This window comes from Heloderma suspectum, chromosome 14 (genome assembly GCF_057233095.1).
Source record: "Heloderma suspectum isolate Gila_16-S chromosome 14, 16-S_ref, whole genome shotgun sequence".
NCBI lineage: Eukaryota > Metazoa > Chordata > Lepidosauria > Squamata > Helodermatidae > Heloderma > Heloderma suspectum.
In genome coordinates this window covers 4,293,983-4,314,823 of record NC_139471.1, presented here as the reverse complement: position 1 = coordinate 4,314,823, position 20,841 = coordinate 4,293,983, and the positions used below count along the sequence as shown (strand labels likewise).

The window sequence follows — 20,841 nt, the reverse complement described above, 5'->3', positions numbered from 1 at the left end:
TTGAATGGTTTGCCTTGGATTCATACTGAGATCATTCTATCGTTTTTGAGATTGTACCCCAGGACTGCTTTTCCCACCCTTTTGTTGACTATGAGTGCTACTCCATTTCTTCTAAGGGATTCTTGCCCACAATAGTAGATATGATGGTCACCTGAATGTACAGTTACATGTGGCCATCTCAGTGAATTCCTGTGGCCATTTGCAAGCGCAGTTCATTGGCATCACAAAAGGCATCTGGGCCTCCAGGCAGGGCCAGCGATCTCAACGCATTCCTGTGGCCATTCATAAACTCCGTTGATTTTGTATGCAGATGACAGTGGAACAAGGGATTTGGGGCGGGGGCCATTAACACAATCCAGCCCAATGCCATGCATTTCTATGGCCATTCAGAAAACCACTTGACTGACCCTGCAATCTTCAAGCAATTCAGTGCATTCTTTTGGTCATTTCGAAAGGCAGCCCTTTCTATTTAATTAATTTTGCAGGGCAGGATTCAACCCTCCCCTATGCAAGGCCCTTCCGAAACAAGCCTGTCAATATTTATTTATTTATTTATTTATTATTGCATTTATATCCCGCCTTTTTTCCTCTTGCAAGGAAAAAAGTTCCTCTTGTAACCCAAGGCGGCTTACATTATCCCCCTCCTCTCCGTTGTATCCTCACAACAACCCTGTGAGGTAGATTGGGCTGAGAGTCTGTGACTGGCCCAAAGTCACCCAGTGAGCTTCCATGGCCAAGTGGGGACTAGAACCCAGATCTCCCAGCTCCCAGTCTGTCACTCTCACCACTACACTACACTGGCTACCTTCTTCTTCATTCTGACTCCTCAGCCTTGATCCTCTGGGGTTCAGGATTTTAACCTACTCCAATGGAAATTCTGAAAGAGCTGTCAATACGCCCCTCGTTCTGAGCTTTGCTGGCCAAGAGTGCAGGATCCAACCCACCTGATGTAAAACTGCCAAGACCAAGGGCCCATCTAGTTCAGCATTATGTTCACACAGTGGCGGACCAGCTGTTGATGGGAAGCCCACAAGCAGGAAATGAATGTAACAGCACCCTCCTGCCCATGTTCCCCAGCAACTGGTATACACAGGCACACTGCCTCTGATACTGAAGGTAGCACATAGCCATCAGGACTAGCAGCCATTGATAGCCTTCTCCTCCTCCAGAAATTGGTCCAATCCCCCTTTAAAGCCATCCAAATTGGTGGCCATCACTACACCTGGTACTAGCCACTTCCATAGTTTAACTCTGCACTGTGCAAAGAAGTCAGATTTGTTAGGCACCAGGGAACGTTTTGGGACAAGCCGGGCCTGTACAAGAGGGACGGGCTGCACTTGAACCAAAATGGAACTAGACTGCTGGCGCTAGACATAAATGGGGGGGGGGGGCAGAGCAGCTTTTAAACTGAACCCTGGGGGAAAGCCAACAGGGGCTTGGAAGCATCCTGTTCGGGTTAAAACATCTCAAAGGGATGAAGATGAAAATGTTTTTGAATGTCCAAATGTAGAAGGGGAGGAAATAGGCCAGCAGCACATGGCAGAACATGATAGCCAGTCAAAGGGGCCAATGTCCCACAGCAAAAGATGCACACGCCAGAGGCGTCTGGGGAGGGACACCGTGTATAGGTGTTTCTATGCAAATGCTAGAAGCCTCCAAGTCAAAATGGGAGAGTTGGCGTGCTGGATTTTGAAGGAAAACCTGGATACAGTGGGCATTACAGAAACCTGGTGGGGCATTATTACAGAGACCCAGTGGGATACGGTCATCTCTGGATATGAGCTCTGTAGCGAGGACAGGCAAGGGCGTACTGTGCGAGGTGTTGCCCTGTATGTCAAAGAGGGCATAGTGTCGAGCGGACTAAAACACCTAAAAAGGGCAGGCTCTTCCACAGAAGCACTGTGGGTGACCATACCAGGCTCCAAAACTAATCTGCAGCCACTGTAAAAAAAGGCAAACTCCATGTTAGGCATAATTAGAAAAGGGATTGGGAATGAAACTGCCAAGATCATGCTGCCCCTATACAAATCTGTGGTGCGGCCACACTTGGAATGCTGTGTCCAGTTCTGGTCACCACGCCTGGAAAAAAAAGATATTGTAGAGCTGGAAAAGATGCAGAAAAGGGCAACTGAGATGTTCAAGGGGCTGGGCCATCTCCCCTATGAGAGCAGGTTACAACAGCTGGGATTGTTTAGCTTAAAAAAGGGGGGAAAGGGAGACAAGATAGAGGTCTACAAAATCGTGCATGGTATGAAGAATGTGGAGAGGGAGACATTTGTCTCCCTCTCTCAAAATACTAGATCCCGGGGTCATCCTATGAAGCTGATTGGTGGGAGATTCAGGACAGATCAAAGGAAGTCATCCTTCACACAGCGCAGAGTTAAACTATGGAACTCACTACCACAGGATGTAGTGATGGCCACCAGTTTGGATGGCTTTAAAGGGGGGTTAGACAAATTCCTGGAGGAGAAGGGTATCAGTGGCTACTAAGCCTGATGGCTCTGTGCTCCCTCCAGTACCAGAGGCAGTGAGCCTATGTGACCAGTTGCTGGGGAACATGGGTGGGAGGGTGCTGTTGTGGTCATACCCTGCTCGTGGGTCCCTGGTTGACAGCTGGTTGGCCGCTGTGTGACCAGAATGCTGGACTAGATGGACCCTGGGTCTGATCCAGCAGGGCTCTTCTGATGTTCTTCCTTTTCTCTGATCTAAATGTCCCACCATTAATCTTCACAGGATGACCCCTTTGGGTTCTGGCATGAGAGAGGGAGAAAAATGTCTCCCTCTCCGCTTTCTCCACACCTTAATTTTGTACACCTCCATCATGTCTCCCCTCAATCATCTTTTTTCTAAGCTAAACAGTCCCAGAGGTTGTGACCTTTCCCCATAGGGGAGTTGCTTCAGCCCCTCATTTTAGTTGCTCTTTTCTGCACTTTTTCAACTCTACAATATCCTTTTTTAGGTGTGGAGACCAGACCTGTACACAGTATTCCAAGTGTGATTGCACCATAGTATTTCCCATTAAGATGCATTAGCCCATCGCTACTTCCCATCAGCTCCCAGAAAAGCAAAAGCAGAACTCCAGTTAATGGAGGGGGTGGTTTGAGAAGAGAGTTGGGCTGGGACCCAGGAGACCCAGGTTCGAGTCCCCACTTGGCCCTGAAGCTCCCTGGGTGACTTTGGGCCCACCACTGACCCTCAGCCTAACCTACCTCACAGGGTTGTTGTGAGGATTAAACGGAGAGGGGGAGGATCGTGTAAGCTGCCTTGGGTTGTTTGCGAGAGGGAAAAATGTAAATGTGTAAATGTAACAAATAAAGAGTCGCTACATGAAAGAGGGAACGTGTGATGTCCTTGGGATTCTTCAGAGAGCCCCTTTCTTTATCCTGGCACCCCAAAGCATCACAACTTCAGCTGAATTTGATGGGTGTGTTATTTGCTCCAGCTAAACTACTAAGACTAAATCCACCCTAAGTTGTCCAAAAAGTAAATGGTTTCCACCATTGACTCTGCTAAAGAGCAGCGGGACCTTGGAAAGCTTCAGCTATTGGGTGGTATAGAAATATAATAAATAAATAATAAATTAGACCTATGTCAACACTTATTAACTTGAGCACGCTCCGGGAGAGAGCGCAGGACAGGAAGGCCTGTCGTGCTATGGTCCATGGGGTCACGAGGAGTCGGACACGACTGAACAACAACAACAACAACACTTATTTTTAAGGTGGATGTTGAACACCCATCTGTTTATGCAAACCTTCCCTCTGAGGGTAGCCTACCATCTTATATAAATCTAATATATTCTATGCAATTGTCTTTACTTTTAATGCTTCTATCCTTTGTGCACACAACTTTGAAATCTTTAGATGTAAGCAGTTCATATTTTATATATCCATTTGTTTAAAGTATTTTTTAACTCACTCCTCAGTCCAAAAAGGCTCCCGGAGTGGCTTACAAAAAAGGCAGTCCCTGAGCACAGACTTACAGTCTAAAAAGACATGACACACAAGGAAGAAGGGATGGAGAGGTAAGAGGAAAAGCAGGGCTGGTGGAATGGCCCTGCTTCCCCTCTCACCTCTAAGGTTGGAATGGGGAAGTCCAACTGGAGCAGATCCTGATACGCCTTTTGCCTGCTCCCGTCTCCCTCTTTCCAACCATAAGTACTTGTAAATAAATACAGTATTAAAAGTGTGGAGGGGGATCTAATTGGAATGCTTAGTTAAAACCCTACTGGCTCCCAGTCTCTGCACATCCAGCTCCCCTAACGGCAGGGGTGGGGAACCATCTCGGTGGTGGCCCCCGGATTATGGAACCATCTCCCTAGTGAGGCCTGCCTGGTGCCACCATTGTCATCTTTCCAGCACCAGGTTCAGACTTCCCTCTACTCCCAGGCACTTGACAGCATACAATAAGGTTTTTACAGGGTCTCAGGATGGTTATTGTCCATGGTGCAAAACTGTTTTATATTTTTGTAGGCAAATGGTTTTATATTATGTTACTATATTGTATTTTTAGGGTTTTAATCTTCGTAAACTGCCCAAAGACCTTTGGCTATTGGGCGGTATAGAAATGCAATGAATAAATGAACGAACCTGTGGCCCTGCAGATGTTGTTGGCTGCAACTCTGAGCAGATCCTAGCGAATGGTGAGGGCTGATGGGAGCTGTAGTCCAACATCTGGAAAACCATATATTCCCCATCCCTGCCCCAAGGAGAGTCCAAACAGTTTTGTCCCAGCTTGGCTGAGAAGACCAAGACAGTAAAATTGAATATATACAGTACGTTACTATACTACATACAGAAAAGAAGTCCAGGTGACCAGCCAGATGGGCGAATAAGAAATTTAATAAATAAATAAAAAGATAAAATGCATTCATTCAATTTTTTATGCCACGTTAGCAACATTTGCAAGTTTTGCGCAGTCTGATGCCATGCGCATTTACTCTGAAATGAGTCTCTGTCCATTCAGTGGGGGCTTACTCTGAAGTCACCATGCACAGCAACATGGATTTGGGAATTTTCTGAAGGCCAACATGGCTACCTTTGCTTTATTGGACACAAGCGTGCCTTACTTCTGAGAAACCATGCTAGGATTGCATCAAGTCTCTTATGAAAAATACTCTTTGCTGTTTTAAGGCTGAAATCCTCATCTTCTGCCTAGTCAGAATTACTGTTTTCCACCACCCAAGGAACCTGTTTGGTTCACCCGCAATGGAGACAGTGTTCAGTTAACAGCTGGATTTTCTATTTCTGAAAATGGAGGATTAACACAGTTGTCTGCTACTTTCTTGTTCCCCGTGGTCCTGGGGGCACTGAAACCTGAAACCATCTCCTCACTTGGCTGAGCCAAATCTGAATGTCTGCAAACCCCCCTATTCCTCATCTTCTTAACTCTATTATCTCTGGTTTGAATAAGGACTAAGATTTTATTTTATTTTTATCACTATTGTTGACCAGCTCACCATACAATGACTTCTGCGTTATCACCCAACAATGTTTTGTGAACAGCAACTGTTAAATTATCACTGTCTGTACTTTTTGCATTTCAATTCCCTCTGATAACTCCGTTTACATCCCCCCCGCCCCCAGCAAGCTACTGGGAGGTTGTGAAGTATTCCAAGGGCGCAATCCTCTGCATGTTTAGACAGAAAAGAAGTCCTACAACTCCCAGCATGCCTCGGCCAGCCAGACTTTTTTCTCTGCCTAAATACGCAAAGGGTCGCACCTCAAGAGAAACGGTGGCGATGGATACGGGTCAGCTTGTGGTATTTGCGAGGCACAGTGGCAAAGAGTTCCGTGGGCCGTGAAATATCAAGCATGTGCTAAAAATAAGAAACCCCACAGCTGTGATCGCCCAGAGAAGGAGCCGAGGCCCCGTAGGCGGCGGCGGCGCTGGAGAAACCCCCCACAAGGCTCTCGGGGTGCGAGGCTCCGCGCGCGGAAGCACGGCGCTTTTCTGCCTGAGCACGCACGGCGCCGCACCCTCGGGTGTCCTCTCGCCTCACCGTTCCGGCTGCGCAGACACCGCAAGCCGCCCGACGCCCCCCATCCCCCCGCTTCTCGCAAATATGCTGCCTCGCGGAGCGCCCCGGGGATCGCGGACGCTTGCCCGGCGGGGGGCCATCTCCGAGCCGGCCTCGCGGACACGTCCCGCCAGAGGGACACGGGCACGTCCCGGGGGACGCGCGGAACACGGCCAGGCCGCCAGCGCGCGCGCTTGCCCAGCGCGGAGCGCGGAGCGCGGGCCGGGGCCGGAGCCCGCCCGCGGCGGCGCGGGGCGCTCGCGGCGAGTCCCGGAGGCGCGGCCGGCCCGTCGCCGCCGCACGCCGCCGCCTGCCCTGGGCCGCGCCGCGCCGCGCCCCTCGGGGGGGGGGGAGCGGGGCAGCGCTGTCCGTGCGCAGCCCGCCCCCGGGGGCTGCGCGCCTTTCCGAGCCCTTGCAAGAATAGCAGCAGCAGCAGCAGCAGCAATAAAAAGCAATAAAAACAATTAAATAAAAACAATTAAAACAATTAAATAAAAACAATTAAATAAAACAATTAAAATAATTAAATGAAAACAATTAAAATAATTAAAATAATAACAAAAATAGTAATAAATAAACAAACGGAAAAAATAAAGGTTTGCAAAAAGGCGCAACGGGGCGTGAAGCGCCGCGCCCCCGCGGAGGACGCGCCAGTGCGCAAGTCACGCGGAACGCGCCTCGGCAACAGAGCGCCGCGCGCCCCCTCCCCACCAAGTAACTGAGGCTCCCTGCCCGCGCATGCGCGCCGCCGCCGCCTTCTCCCGCGGCTTTTCGGCGCGCGGAGGTCTCCTCTGAGCCACGCCCACTTTATGCATATATTTGTTTCTCGACACATAGCCCGGGCGACCAATCAGCGCCCAGCGGGGGCGGGCTCAACGCCGTCAGGTCCTCGCCTCGGTTGAAGACGTCGCTACCTTAAAAAAAAAAAAAGTCGCGGGGTATGACTGCGCATGCGCTGATTATCCCTGTCCTGCCTTCCGTAGCGGGCTCTCACGTCCCTTTCCCCCTTAACGCCCCGATGCAGAGGGGGGAGAGTAAGGCGCTTGCGCAGGAGAGTTCTCTCCCCGATGGGGAGGCGGGGGTTTAGACGCTGACGTCAGTCCCTCTAACCCGATGAGAGGAGGCGCCGTCAATCTGCTTCACAACCCCCTCCTCCGTGCACCTTACCCCCTCCGGTGGAGGGGAGCGGAGGGGAGGTATGAAAGTGAGTCTGTGCGCATGCGCAGCCCCTTGCGCGTTCTTGCGATACCCCAGGAGTCCTACGCTTGCGCAGTCCTTTCCCCAGCCGCCCTCAGGAGGGAGGGAAGAAGAAAGCTCCTGCGCCTGCGCGGTCTCTCCACCAGGCGGCCCAGAAGAGGGGAGGAGGAGGCGGGCGGAGGCTTCCGCGCCTGCGTGGTCGCCCTCCCCCGCGCGCTGCCCGGGAGGGAGGCGGAGGGACGCTTGTGCGCGCGCGGCTGCCGAGGGCCCCGCGCGCGCGCGCCCCCTCTCGCGCAGAGGGACGCTTCTGCGCGTGCGCAGTGGCACAGAGAGCAACACACACGCACGCACGCACCCTCCCGCAGCTCCGCGCGCCCTGAGCGGGAGGCAGACAGAGGGGCGCTGTGCGCAGCCGCCTGGCGATCCCTCCAGCGGAGGGGGGCGGGAGCGGAGAGGTTTTGTGCGCCTGCGCAGAGCGCTCTCGCCCTCGCCACCAGCAGCAGCGGCAGCGAGAGGCGGCGGAGGCAGCGGAGGCGGCGGTTTCGCGGGCGCGGGCGCGGGCATCGCGTGAGGGGAGCGCGGGCGCTGCCGCCGCCGCCACCACCACCGCGGCGCCAGGCGGGAGGAGGCCCGTGAGCGGCGGCGGAGGGCGACGCGGTGTGAGGCGCCGTGAGGCGAGGCGAGGCTCCGTCGCGCGCTCTGCCCGCTGCTGCCCTCCCGCCCCCCGGCCGGCCCCACCATGTCGGCGCCGGCGGCCAAAGTCAGCAAGAAGGAGCTCAACTCCAACCACGACGGGGCCGACGAGATCTCCGGTGAGGGGGCGGGCGGGCCGCGCCGCCGCCATCTTCTCGGCCGCCGGAGGCGGGAAGGGCGCGCGCGGCGCTCGGGCCGGATGTGCAGGCCGCGGCGGCGCGGCGCGGCGGAGGCCATGTTCGGCGCCCCTTTTGTCTCCCGCCGCCGCGCTCTCCCCGCCGCGCCGCCGCCGCCGCCCCCCGCGCCGAGCGCACAAAAATGCGCCCGCGCGCTCTGGCGGCCTCTGGCACACGCGCACGCGGCCGGCGCGCGCGCCGCTGCTGCCGCCGCGGCCGCGCGGTGCCGCCATGATTGCTCCCCCGGCCGCATGGCTCCGCCGCGCGCCGGGGGGCTTCTGGGCGGGGGGCTTCGCCGCGGGGCGCCGCGGGGGTGGGGCGCGTTCGGGAGGGGCTCGGCTCGGGGTCTTGGTTGTTTTTTTTTTTTTTGAGATCCACGCAGGAAGGCCTTTCGGTGCTTCCCCAGCGCAGTGTGGGGCTTCGCAACTTCCCAGCAGCACCACGTGCGAGCCTGGCATGCTTCTGATCGCTCCCCCCCCCCGATAAATTCCCTTCGGGGGGCGCAACTTCTGGCATCGCCATGTGCGAGTAGGGCGCCCCCTTGCACGGGGCTGCCCCCCAGATTTTCGGTTCTCTTTAGGGGGGCGGATTGCGACCCGACGCCCTCACCGTTGCATGTAAGAGTTATTCCACCCCGTGGCTGCAACATTTTTAAAAACGCACGCCTTTAGAAGAAGTGGCGACTGCAGCCCGTCGTGTGTGAAGGAGAGGGAGGGAGAAAGAATGAATCGGGCCTCCCCCCCCCCCTTAAATCGCGCTTCTGGAAAAACCCACGTTGTCTAGCAGGGTGCAAGTGTGCAAATCTGGCCCCGCGCGTGTGCCTAGGCGCACGTGTTCCTCCGACCCCACCTGCCCTCTTCGGAAACTTGCTGGCGGGACGAGTTCTAAAGGTGATCGCAGTGATGGTACCCGAGGAGGTTTTTTACTCGGAAGTAGATCGGGCAGAATTGAGTGATACTTGTTACCAAGCAAACATGCATAGGATTTCAGCCCTAGTTAATTGTTTGTGTGTGTACAGGGATCTCCTCACTGCACTCCCCGTTTGCCTCATAAGGCGGGCTAGACCCAAATCGCGCCTTCTGGTTTTTTAAATGTCTGCTTTTAAATGCCTAATTTCTGCCGACTACCCTCCATCCTAAAACACACTAGGTAAGCAAAGTTTCTTGAAGGAAAACTTGCTGTGATATGATCATTGCTGGAATTTTATTTTATTTTTAAATCCCCTTAAAAAGTAGCTGCACTTTTTGCAGCTCAGTGCCGATTGGTTTTTTTAAAAGATACTTAGCTGAGCAAGCATGCGGCTCTCAATGCTGTTGTAAAGCTTTATCTACTGTCTTGTAGATCAGTATGATCCACAAGATGGGAAGCTCTCATAATATGGGGGATAACCGTCTTGGTGAGCCAACTAGGCTAAAATGTGGCAGTGCTATCAATACTGATGAAAAATAGCTCATGAATATGCAAGCACAACTCTTTGCCCATGGAAAAATTCTTCCAAATTTTGTATTGAACCTTGCATTCAATCCTTAGTGTGTTTACTCTGAAATAAGCCCTGCTGAGTTCAAAGGGACTTAACATGTGCTTAGGATTGCAGCCTCCGGCAGCAAATAGTAAGTTTCAGTCTCAGGATCCAAGTTAGTTGAACATCTCCAAATCCCTGCTGTGGATGCAGAGTCTGAGCAACTGAATACAAGGCAAAAGCTCTACAAAGCCAGAAACATTAAGTCCATAATATTCAAAATGTTACTTGTCTTGAATTGTGTTAAATGAAGCCTTTCTTAGAGATTTGACTGGTGTGTGTTTTTTTCCCAGACAAAGAGCAACAGGAAGCAATCGAACATATTGATGAAGTACAGAATGAAATAGACAGGTAACCCATATGTTGTTGAATATCTTTCTTTAGAAGACATTAACAAATAACCATAACTGATATAAGTTTGATATTTTCTGAAACGGCTTTGCACTCTAAAATCCAGGGTCAGTTTTATCATTAGATGTAATTGATGATAAAAGTTTTTTTGAACTTTTATTTAATCATTGGTTAAAAAAATTCAACCTGTCCTTTTCACTGCTCGCTCTTTTCTCCCGTCCCCCCTTCCTGTGGACTTCACACATATGAATGGGAGCTCGTTTGGTTCATTTTTAATTCTTTTTGCACACTCTTGATGTCAGTGATCAAATGTGGGGTGTACACTGCTGTGCTTATGAACCTTTCAGTTAGAAGGTTGAGGCTTTGCAGCCAGAGCTCCATGTGGTAGGCTGGATTCGACTCACAACCTCATGCCTAAGCGTTGACCTGAAGACTTGTATGGCTAATAGTGCCATACAAATAGTGTTATTGCTGCAGTTATATCAGTTGAAGATCAAGTTCAATTGAAGTCGGATTAAACGTTACTTTTTTTAGGTTGTTGTAGTTGGAATTGCAGGATAGCCTTCCTTCAGCATTCTAATTATTGAAGGGCACAATTTAAGCTGGCCAGGGAATGCTGGGAGTTGTAGGACTTTTTTCTGTCTAAACATGCATAGGATTGCACCCTAAATCTACTGTAGAATTCCATGCTGCCCTTAAAACTTCAGATCCCCATGTTTTCTTCGGATCATATCTTTGCTACAGACTGAATGAACAAGCCAGTGAGGAAATCTTGAAAGTAGAACAGAAATACAACAAACTCCGCCAACCATTCTTCCAGAAGAGGTCAGAATTGATCGCCAAAATCCCAAATTTTTGGGTAACAACATTTGTCAACCACCCACAAGGTATGCTAACGTTGTGTATTTTCTAAGTGTATTTTCTCTGTAAATGTACTCGCTGAGGTAATTCTCAAAGTGATTTGTAACATTCAATATCATATCTGAAACGTATAAACCACAATCTAGGTATACTTTTTGTATAACGCAAAGCCCATAACTCAAATTCCAAGGCACTAACTACGGTTTCCATCATTTTGTGTTAACTAAAGGCCTCAACATTCTAGAAAAAGTCAAGAATAATTTAGTAGAACTGAGGCTTAAGAGTCTTGATTGTTGTACGATACGGCCGTGTGATGCTTTTTATGTAAATAACAAACCTCCTGAAACAAGCATATGGTTTACAGGAGAGCAAAACTGTTACATGGGAAGTAAAGTTGTTTGTAAAACAAATTTGTCATTGATATTTCTGTCTTAGTGTCTGCACTGTTGGGGGAAGAAGATGAAGAAGCACTGCATTATTTGATCAGAGTTGAGGTGACGGAGTTTGAAGACATCAAATCGGGTTACAGAATAGATTTTGTAAGTGTCGGTGCACTGCACTGTTCTTACATGTTCATTGGATGACTGGGAGAACAATTTCATGCCCCTGATGCCTTAATGTACAGTATATAGATTTCATACTGTCTACATTCTTGTGTTTCCTTGACTGCAGTATTTTGATGAGAATCCATATTTTGAAAATAAGATGCTCTCCAAAGAGTTCCATCTGAATGAGAGTGGGGACCCATCATCAAAATCCAGTGAAATCAAATGGAAATCTGGGAAGGTATGTCGATGTTGTTGTTTTTAAATCACTATATGAAACTGACAGTTTTATTTCCCTGTAAGTTTCTTGATTCTGGCCATTAGTGTAGCATCTTCTCTAGCTAGAATCTTTCTTCCCAACATGGGTGAAGCGGAGCAAGACTGCATCACCGTAGAGAATTTCAGATTGTTCTGTGTTTCAATCTAACCTTGCCTAAAAGAGGTCAAACCATTATTGGGGAGGCAATGCGTTTTGGGAGTTTGCTTCCTAAAGTTCACTAAACAATTTGTGCGTGCAAATGCCGAATTATAATGCAGTTGTGTGATGTGAAGAGAGACCCTCAATCTGGAAAGAGCAATGGCATTAGTTTGCCACAGGGAGATCTTTTACAACTGATGGAAATGAGAAGAGCATAAAAGATCTTAAAGCTCATTGAACTGGTTCAGTTCACACTTAAATTCAGCTCTTGCTCCAAAGAGCTCTGCTTTACTTTTGCAACACCCCTGCGCGGTGGGGTTAAGCTGTGACAGAATGTGACTGGCCCAGGGTCACCCAGTCAGTTTCACGACTGAGGGGGGATTTGAACCTGCACTTCCCTGGTCCTAGTCCTATGCTGTAGCTGCTACGCCACACTGGCTGTTCTATGCCAGGCCTGGCATTATCTGAAGATTCACGTTACCAAGGTCAAATCTGTTTCGGGGGGGGGGGGTGTTCCCAATATTTTAATGAGGGTAGTTAGAACTAATGTTGAGTTGGGTCTTGAAAAAGCCAAAATTATAACTTTTGTATGCTTAGTTTTCTCTACCTTAGTCTTTAACGGGGTGGGCAACTTGTGGCCCTACAACTCTCATGATCCCTCACCATTGCCTGTGCTGGCTAGGACTGGTGGGAGTCGTAGGCCAAAACATCTGGTGGGGTTAAAAGATGACTAATGGCATTGTTCGGTATTGCCTTATGAAGCTATGTTTCCTTCAGTACTCTGGACCGGGTCAGAGTGTTAGTGGGACTACTTCAGACTGCACACAACTACTTCCTCATGCCCAGGGGAGCTTCAGTCTTGTTTTTCCAAATGGCCATTTTTTTCTGAAACGCATGGGGGAGGTATTGCCATTAGTTTGATATGGCATGAGGGTCTGTTTGGGGAATGGGGGAGTTTGGTTTGGCCCACTTAAAGTAACTTTCCATAACCAAGTCAGTAGGTGGCTTGAGGCTTGTGGTCTCCAAATAAATGTGTATCAAATACTTTTAGCTGTTACACAAGTGACAATTGATGGTCTTAGCAATTTCACACTTTCCAATGAATGCTCTGATTTCTTGTGTGTCTCTCTCTCCACACCCCCCCCCCCCCCCCCCAGGATCTGACAAAGCGGTCAAGCCAGACACAGAACAAGGCCAGCAGAAAGAGGCAGCATGAAGAACCAGAAAGTTTCTTCACCTGGTTCACTGACCATTCTGATGCAGGAGCCGATGAATTAGGAGAGGTCATTAAGGATGATATCTGGCCAAATCCTTTACAGTACTACTTGGTAGGTGTCCTCAGTGATGTCCTCATACTTGTGGAAAGGTTTTTATGGTGGACTTAAGATAGTTAAACTAACTTTAGTGTGTGTCAAATAAGGTTCCTGATATGGATGATGAAGAAGGTGAAGGTGAAGAGGATGATGATGACGATGAAGAAGAAGAAGGCTTGGAGGATATTGATGAGGAAGGTGATGAAGATGAGGGCGAGGAAGACGAAGATGACGACGAGGGAGAAGAAGGAGAGGTTAGAACTTAAGGCTTCGTTCTTGAAATGACAGGTCTTAATAATAGCTTGTAAATGGCTTTATGAAGATCATAACTGGGCATGAACCTGCCTTTCCCTGTCCTGGATTTCCCCAGATGTGTTGGACTGCAACTCCCATCATTCCCAGCCAGCATAGCCATTAGCCAACACATCTGGAGGATGCCAGGTTGAGGGAAGGTTGCCATAAGCTATGCAGCTGTGAACATCCAGCTGCTTGAATAGTTTTTGGCTACTTTACATCTGGATTCAGTCAGCCCCAAAGTAGAATATGCTCTATACTTTGTAAATTTGTGTGAAAGACTTTTTGAGGTAGCCTTGCAAATAAGTCCAAAACAATTAAAAGCCACTGAAGGATTTTACTAGCTCACCTGTCTATGTATACCTGCAGTCAGGGCCAGAAATATTGGAACAAGGATAACTGTTTTGGCAGTTGGCCTCCATACACCACACATTGAAGTTGAAAGGAAACACACCTAGATGGGAGCCAGGGTGTCAGGAATTTCAGCTGTAATTCAAGGGGTTTGACAAAAGTGGGGCACTAACCATTCAGGAGGGACAGCCAGTGGCATACACACACACACCCATCGTTGGTGGCTCATAAGTAATGGAACGAATGGCTGACAAGCAGCTGCATGGCCTGGTGTGGCCTGTTTCCTGGGTGCCCCATGACCAATCAAGCAGATAAAAGGCCTGGAGGTGGTTCTGAGTGTTACATTTGCATTTGGTAGCTGTTCACTGGAACTCCCAACATGAGGTCCAAAGAGGTGTCCATGGAAGTGAAGGAGGCCATCATTAGGCTGAGGAAACAAAATAAACCCATCAGAGAGATCGCAAAAACAGTGGGAGTGGCCAACACAACAGTTTGGAACATCCTGAAAAAGAAGGAATTAACTGGCAAGCTCAGCAACAGCAAAAGGCCTGGAAGACCACGGAAGACAACTAAAGTGGATGACTGCAGAATTCTGCTCATGGTGAAGAGGAACCCTTTCACAACACCTAGCCAGGTCAAGAATGCTCTTGAGGAGGTAGGCATGTCATTGTCAGCATCTACAGTCAAGAGGCGGCTTTATGAATGTAAACAGAGGCTTCACAACGAGGTGCAAACCACTGGTAACGCTCAAGAACCGAAAGGCCAGATTAGCCTTTGCCAGCAAACACCAAAAAAAGCATGTCCAGTTCTGGAATAAGATTCTTTGGACTGATGAAACCACGATTAACTTGTACCAGAATGATGGGGAAAGTATGGAGAAGGAAAGGAACAGCTCATGATCCAAAGCATACAACATCATCTGTCAAACATGGTGGAGGCAGTGTTATGGCATGGGCATGTATGGCTGCCAGTGGAACTGGGTCACTGGTGTTTATTGATGACCTGACTGCTGATCAAAGCAGCAGGATGAATTCTGAAGTGTATAGGGCTATACTTTCTGCTCTGATTCAACTGAATGCTGCCAAACTGATAGGACGCCGCTTCATAGTGCAGATGGATAATGACCCAAAACATACAGCAAAAGCTACCCAAGAGTTTCTGAAGGCAAAGAAGTGGGATGTTCTTCGATGGCCAAGTCAGTCACCTGATCTCAACCCGACAGAGCATGCTTTTCACTTACTGAAGACGAGACTGAAGGCAGAAAGACCCACAAACAAGCAGCAGCTGAAGGCAGCTGCAGTGAAGGCCTGGCAAAGCATCTCGAGGGAGGAAACTCCGCATTTGGTCATGTCCATGGGTTCCAGACTTCAGGCAGTCATTGACTGCAAAGGATTTTCATCCAGGTATTAAAGGCGATCCTTAAGTTTGAAATGATGTTGGTTTGTTCCATTACTTATGAGCCACTGACAATGGGGGTGTGTGTATGCTACTGGCCGTACTTCCTGAATGGGTAGTGCCCCACTTTTGTCAAACCCCTTGAATTACAGCTGAAAGTCCTGACTTCGCTCTCATCTGGGTGTGTTTCCTTTCACCTTCAATGTGGTAGTGTACAGAGGCCAACTGCCAAAACAGTTATCCTTATTCCAATATTTCTGGCCCTGACGGTTATTTGTGGCACAGCAATCTGGTATCGCCTCTACGGGCCATGGTCTGAGTGACTTGGGTTAACTAGTTTCAGATTTGAGACACTCCTTTTTTGTGTCGGAGTAGAATCTATGACAGATCTTCAGAAGCTTCTGGGACATTCCATTTTTCACATGTTTCGGACTGGCTTTATTACAAGGATGTGCAGGTTCAGCCATTTTTGGTAGCCCGGCTTCATGCAATAACAACACTAGTGTTGTTTTGCTAACCAAAGAGTACAATACTAAGCATATTTACTCAGACGCAAGTCCTGCGGTGTTCAGTGGGACTATGTCCTTACTAATTGTTCAGTGGGACTATGTCCTTACTAATCATGTCTAGGATTGCAACCTTTCCTTTATGCAGTCTTTTCTAGAAAAGAAAGGAGCGATTGCAAAGCACCTCCTGAAGAGTAGTAGTGTAGTGATTAAAACTGGAAATTAAGTTTGGATTAACTTGATAAAATGCTTAGCGATATTTTAAAATTTGCTTTTCTTTCAACAGGAGGATGAAGGAGAAGATGACTGAACACTGACAGATTCCAACCACCCTCTACCTGTCCCTTTCCCCCCTCCAGTCCCTGGGAGCAAGTTGCTGTCTATTTTTTTCCCCTTTCCCTTCTGTGCTCAGTCACCTTGTTCTCCTGAGGTCTTTTTTCCCTCTCCTCTTCACCATGGTTCACAAATGATTTTGGAGAAAATGCCTTGAGCAGAATACAGCAGAAAAGAATCTACGCATTTCAATTTTTTTATCCCTCTGTTTTGAAACAAAAAACTGTTAATGGAATCAACACACCGTGTTCTGTGGGGAAGAAAGAGAACCTTCTGCTCCCTTCACTCTGCTGGAAGCTGAAGAGTGCTAGGCCCCTGTGTAGTAGTGCATAGAATCTAGCTTTTTCCTTCTTTCTCTGTATATTGGGCTCAGAGATTACACTGTGTCTCTATGTGAATATGGACAGTTAGCATTTACCAACATGTATCTGTCTACTTCTCTTGTTTAAAAAAAAAAAGAAAAAGCTAAAAAAAAGGGGGGGTTATAGACAGGGTAAGCAAGGGTGGGTTTCAGACGTTGGGGTGGGTTAAATGGGCATTTTGACAAAACATGGCTTCTTCTCCTTTGGCATGTTTAATCGTGATGTTTAACAAACATCCTTGCAGTTTAAGATGACACTTTTAAAAGAAATAAAATTCTCTCCTAATGATTACAGTGAGCCCTGCCACTTGATGGAGAAATCAGCAGAACCTTTATTTAGGATCTTATTTGGAATTTACATTCTCTATTATTGTAATTTTGTTCCTTGTTTTGTTTTTTCAACTTTTTTTTTGTTTCACTGGAAAAGAAAGACGCTCAGTTTTAAACGTTAAAAGTGTACAAGTTGCTTTGTTACAATAAAACTTAATGTGTACACAAGGGGGCTGATAGTCTTCACTGAAAGGAAAAAAAGCACGCTTCTGACTCGTCCCCTTTAGTTTGGTTTCTCAGCATATAACTTAGAACCATTAGGACCGGTACTATATTACGAGGAAGAAAACAGCAAAAAATGTCAGTTGTACATATAAATCTTGGCAGGCCCCTCCCTCTTCCCTCCACCAAGCAAGCCCCTCACGCACACTTCTGTGATGGAATTAGGCAGAGGAGGCATTTGCTCATGAGTGCTCATCCTAGCTTTTTCAAAGTGACTTGGAGCTTGCTTGGTTTCCCTCAGTCAACGTGGGAAAGTATTGCAATTTCCATATCAACAGATAGCCGGTCAGCTCACCTCTCCTTAGTTTGGTTGTCATTGGACTGAGACTTCCAGTCTGTTTGGGGGGCAGGTAGAGAGATTGCTTTGTTTCCAAGGGCCTGCTCTGAGATCTGGTAGAGTGATACTTGGAAAATGATATTCAATGTAGGAGGAATTATGTAACTTCATCTATTGGTATCAATAAAGATAATCACTGGATTGTCACTTGTTAGTGGGTTTTGCTCCTTTAGAGTTGCTTGAATTAAAAGCTTTTATTTCTTTTGGGAATGGGTTGTGGGTGAATTTGGATTAATACTTTCCTTGCAGTATCCTTTAAATTACAGGTGGCATTTGCAGAACTTTCACTGCTCCACCTTGTGATGTACATAGATAAGCAAATGGACACATCTGTTCTTCGTTTAACATTTCCATATAGTCTTAGTCTTCAGGCACTAATCCAAAGTAGTGTTAATATCACAATTGAGCATTGAGTCTGATTACTAATTAGCCCAGCAGACTAACGCATGTGACATTAGGTAACACGCCTAAAAAGATTAATCTTAATATTGAGCCTGTTAACCTCCTATTGACACTAAAAGTGATGTATATGCGACTATATGGATTAAGCTATATGTACAAGCAATGTTTAACCTGCATTTGGAAATAATTTGTATAATGTTATACGGAAAAATATGTATACGTTTCTGAAGGATAGATGCCGAATCATTGCTAAATTAGTGCATTCTGTGCAAAAAAGTGAGATTAAATTGTTACATTTAACAGGCTTAAGTGTAATATGGAAAGCTACTTCAGCTTCCATTTGGTTTTCCATCTTTTCAAGATAACTTCCCTTGTTGAGTGTTGACTACTTTAAAAATAATGACCATTGTTTTAGCTCCTGTTGAAATCACTGAACTATTCTGCCCTCTTAAAACCGAGAACGCTAAGCAGTCTTAAAAACTGCAATTACGTACATTAACTGGCAATAAAGACCCGATGAACACAGTGCAACTAAACACATTTTGCCAGAATTAAAATTTCCACAAGCGGTTATGGACAGGATTACTTATCTGGGGCAGACGGATGAGCACATAAGGAGCAGCTGCAGGGAAGGGACAAGCACAGGCACTGTGACTGAAGGGAGGGTGCAAAGCGAGCCAGGAACCAAGTCAGAACTTGGCGGGGAGATAGAGGAGACTTGGAGTGAAGAACAGAAGATAATGGCCCAGGTGAGGGCCACTTGCTAGAATCTAGACCAAGGGTGGGAAGTTCTGGTCCTCCAGATGGTGCTGGGATACAGTTTCCATCATCGGTCCATTGGTCATGCTAGCTGGGGTGGTGGGACTTGAGTACAGCAACAGCTGGAGGCCCAGGCATTCCCCCACCCTGTGAGGTAGACCTCAAGGGGATTGATGCGTCAAGAACCAAGACACAATTAAGGATGGATGATACGCAGAGGGTGGGGTTCCGATTTTGATAGGAACTGGTCAGACAATTCCTTGTCTGCAGACTTCGAAGTACTTTTGTGTGCTCGAGTATATGAAGAACAAATGACTCCCTGCAACCAGGTGTTGCAGTGTGAAGTGTTGCCGAGTTCCAGCCATGCCATCTCTCCAACCTACCTTGCGCCTTTTTCTGTCTCAGTCTGAATTCTGTGCCGGCTGAGCACACTCGGTCCGCATTGGGGTATTTGGGCGTTTTCTCCATTTGGGGGGTGGGCTGGCTGACATGCCCAGTCCAAGATGTGTTAAAATTGATTACTATGGGCAGCTCTCACTTCTGCCCCTGGGGCCATCTTAAAAATTGCTTCTCAGTGTGAACCAGGCAATGACTGATTTAAAAAGGGTTTTCTGGACCCATTTTTATATCTTCCAGTCACTCTTATTTCATTCTTCCACTTCTTGGGGTTTTTCCTGTCAACATTCCATGGGCTGGCTTGTGGGGGAGGGTGGCACTGTTAGAGTGTTGGACTGGAATTTGGGAGTTCCGGGTTTGGGCCAGTCGCTGACCCTTTGCCTAACCTACCTCGCAGGGTTGTTGCAAGGTTAAAATGGAGAGGAAGAGGACCAGTGTTGTGTAGCAGTTAAGAGTGTTGGACTGGGACTGGGTTCTAGACCCAGGTTCAAGTCCCCACTCTGACATGAAGCTCCTTGGGTGACTGCGCCAGTCACTGACTGAGCCTCACCTACCTCACAGGGTTGTTGTGAGGATAAAATGGAGAGGAGGGTGGCTTGGGCTCCTTGAGCTGCCTTGGGCTCCTTGCAAGAGGAAATAAAGGTGGGATGCAAATGTAGTAATAAATACTTTGGGATTTTAAAAAATTGAGTATCTGAAGCTGGTCTGTGTAGCTCAAGTCTTGTCAACTCTGTCAGTGGATCTGAAAGGTCTCAGATAGAGGTGTGTTTCCAGTCCTTTTGCCTGATCAACCCTACCGGAAAGACCACCTCCCCAAGAGCCTGCCCGTGGTTTAAAGTCTTTGCGGGAGGCCTTTCTCTCCATCCTGCCACCATCGGAGGCATGTTTGATGGGGACGCAAGACAGGGCCTTCTCGGTGGCTGCTCCCAGGCTGTGGAACCCTCTAATGAAGGAGGCTAGGTTGGCTCCCTCTCTGCTGTCCTGCCAGTAGGCAGACATTTTTTATTCAGGAACCCGTTTGTCATGTAAGCTGGTCTGTTGGGTTGAGTGCTCTTTTGTTCTTTTATTGCCGTGTGTGTGTGGGTTTTTTTAATTGTGTTTTTAAAGTATTTGTTTTAACCAAGTTTTTATTTTAACATTTGGCTTTTTATGCTTGTTAGCCACCTTGAGCGCCATTTTCTTGGTGGAAAGGTGGGGTGTAAATCCAATAAATAAATGAAATGGAGACGCCAAGGATTGAACGTGCGAATTATGTCCTCTGTCACCCTTTGCTACTGACAGGTTATTCTAGGTGTTTCTGCTTCTCTGGTCCCTTCCTCACACCTTTGAAGAGATCTCTCTCCCCTGCTCACTTGAGTACACCCATTGAAGTGAATGGGACTTCTGTTAGTCATGAATAACAAGGCCCATTCATTTCCATGGGTCTACCCTATGCAGGACTAATGTCGGATACAACCCTTGGGTTACAACTTTGGGAGTCTTCCTGTTCCTTTTCTTTAGGCTTTGTGTTGTTTCGTTTTTATTTTAAAAGCTGGTGTTTTAATTCAAGACGTAGTGATGGCCACCCGTTTGGATGGCTTTAAAAAGGGGTTAGACAAATTCCTGGAGGAGGAGACTATCAATGGCTACTAGTCCTGATGGCTCCCTGCTACCTCCGTTATCGGAGGCAGTGAGCCTATGTACACCAGTTGCTGGGGAACATGGGTGGGAGGGTGCTGTTGTTCTCGTGTCCTGCTTGTGGGTTTCCCGTGGTCAGCCACGGTTAGGTGGCCTGTGGGTTAGCCACTGTGGGAACAGAATGCTGGACCAGATGGACCCTTGGTCTGATCCAGCAGGGCTCTTCTCACGTTCTTATAATTCTGTGTGCTTAATGGTTTTTTATCATAGCAAATTGACCCTGTGAGACAAACCCAGCCATCTTGTCCCACCCTTTTAGAAACGTCTCTGAACCAAGGAGAGGCATCTTTGGGTACCAACATCTGCATTGCTACACATTCAAGGCTGCCTCTTCCCCCTTTCCACCCATGCCCATGACTCATCCCTTTACAAGGTACATGGAGCAA

General features: G+C 47.9%; 1 protein-coding gene across 2 annotated transcripts; it reads left to right on the top strand.

Moving 5' to 3' along the window:
- Nucleotides 1-6,988: 6,988 nt before the first annotated feature.
- SET (SET nuclear proto-oncogene) lies at nt 6,989-16,456 on the top strand. Of its 2 annotated transcripts, none has more exons than XM_084821264.1 (8): nt 6,989-7,223; nt 9,898-9,955; nt 10,700-10,842; nt 11,252-11,355; nt 11,489-11,602; nt 12,937-13,107; nt 13,200-13,346; nt 15,925-16,456. In XM_084821264.1, the coding sequence occupies exons 1-8, from the start codon at nt 7,133-7,135 to the stop codon at nt 15,946-15,948; spliced, it is 852 nt and encodes a 283-aa protein (XP_084677390.1). In that variant the 5' UTR covers nt 6,989-7,132; the 3' UTR covers nt 15,949-16,456. The 2 variants fall into 2 exon arrangements, with proteins under 2 accessions (XP_084677390.1, XP_084677391.1); XM_084821265.1 differs by lacking the exon at nt 6,989-7,223 and adding an exon at nt 7,703-8,028.
- Nucleotides 16,457-20,841: the final 4,385 nt, after the last annotated feature.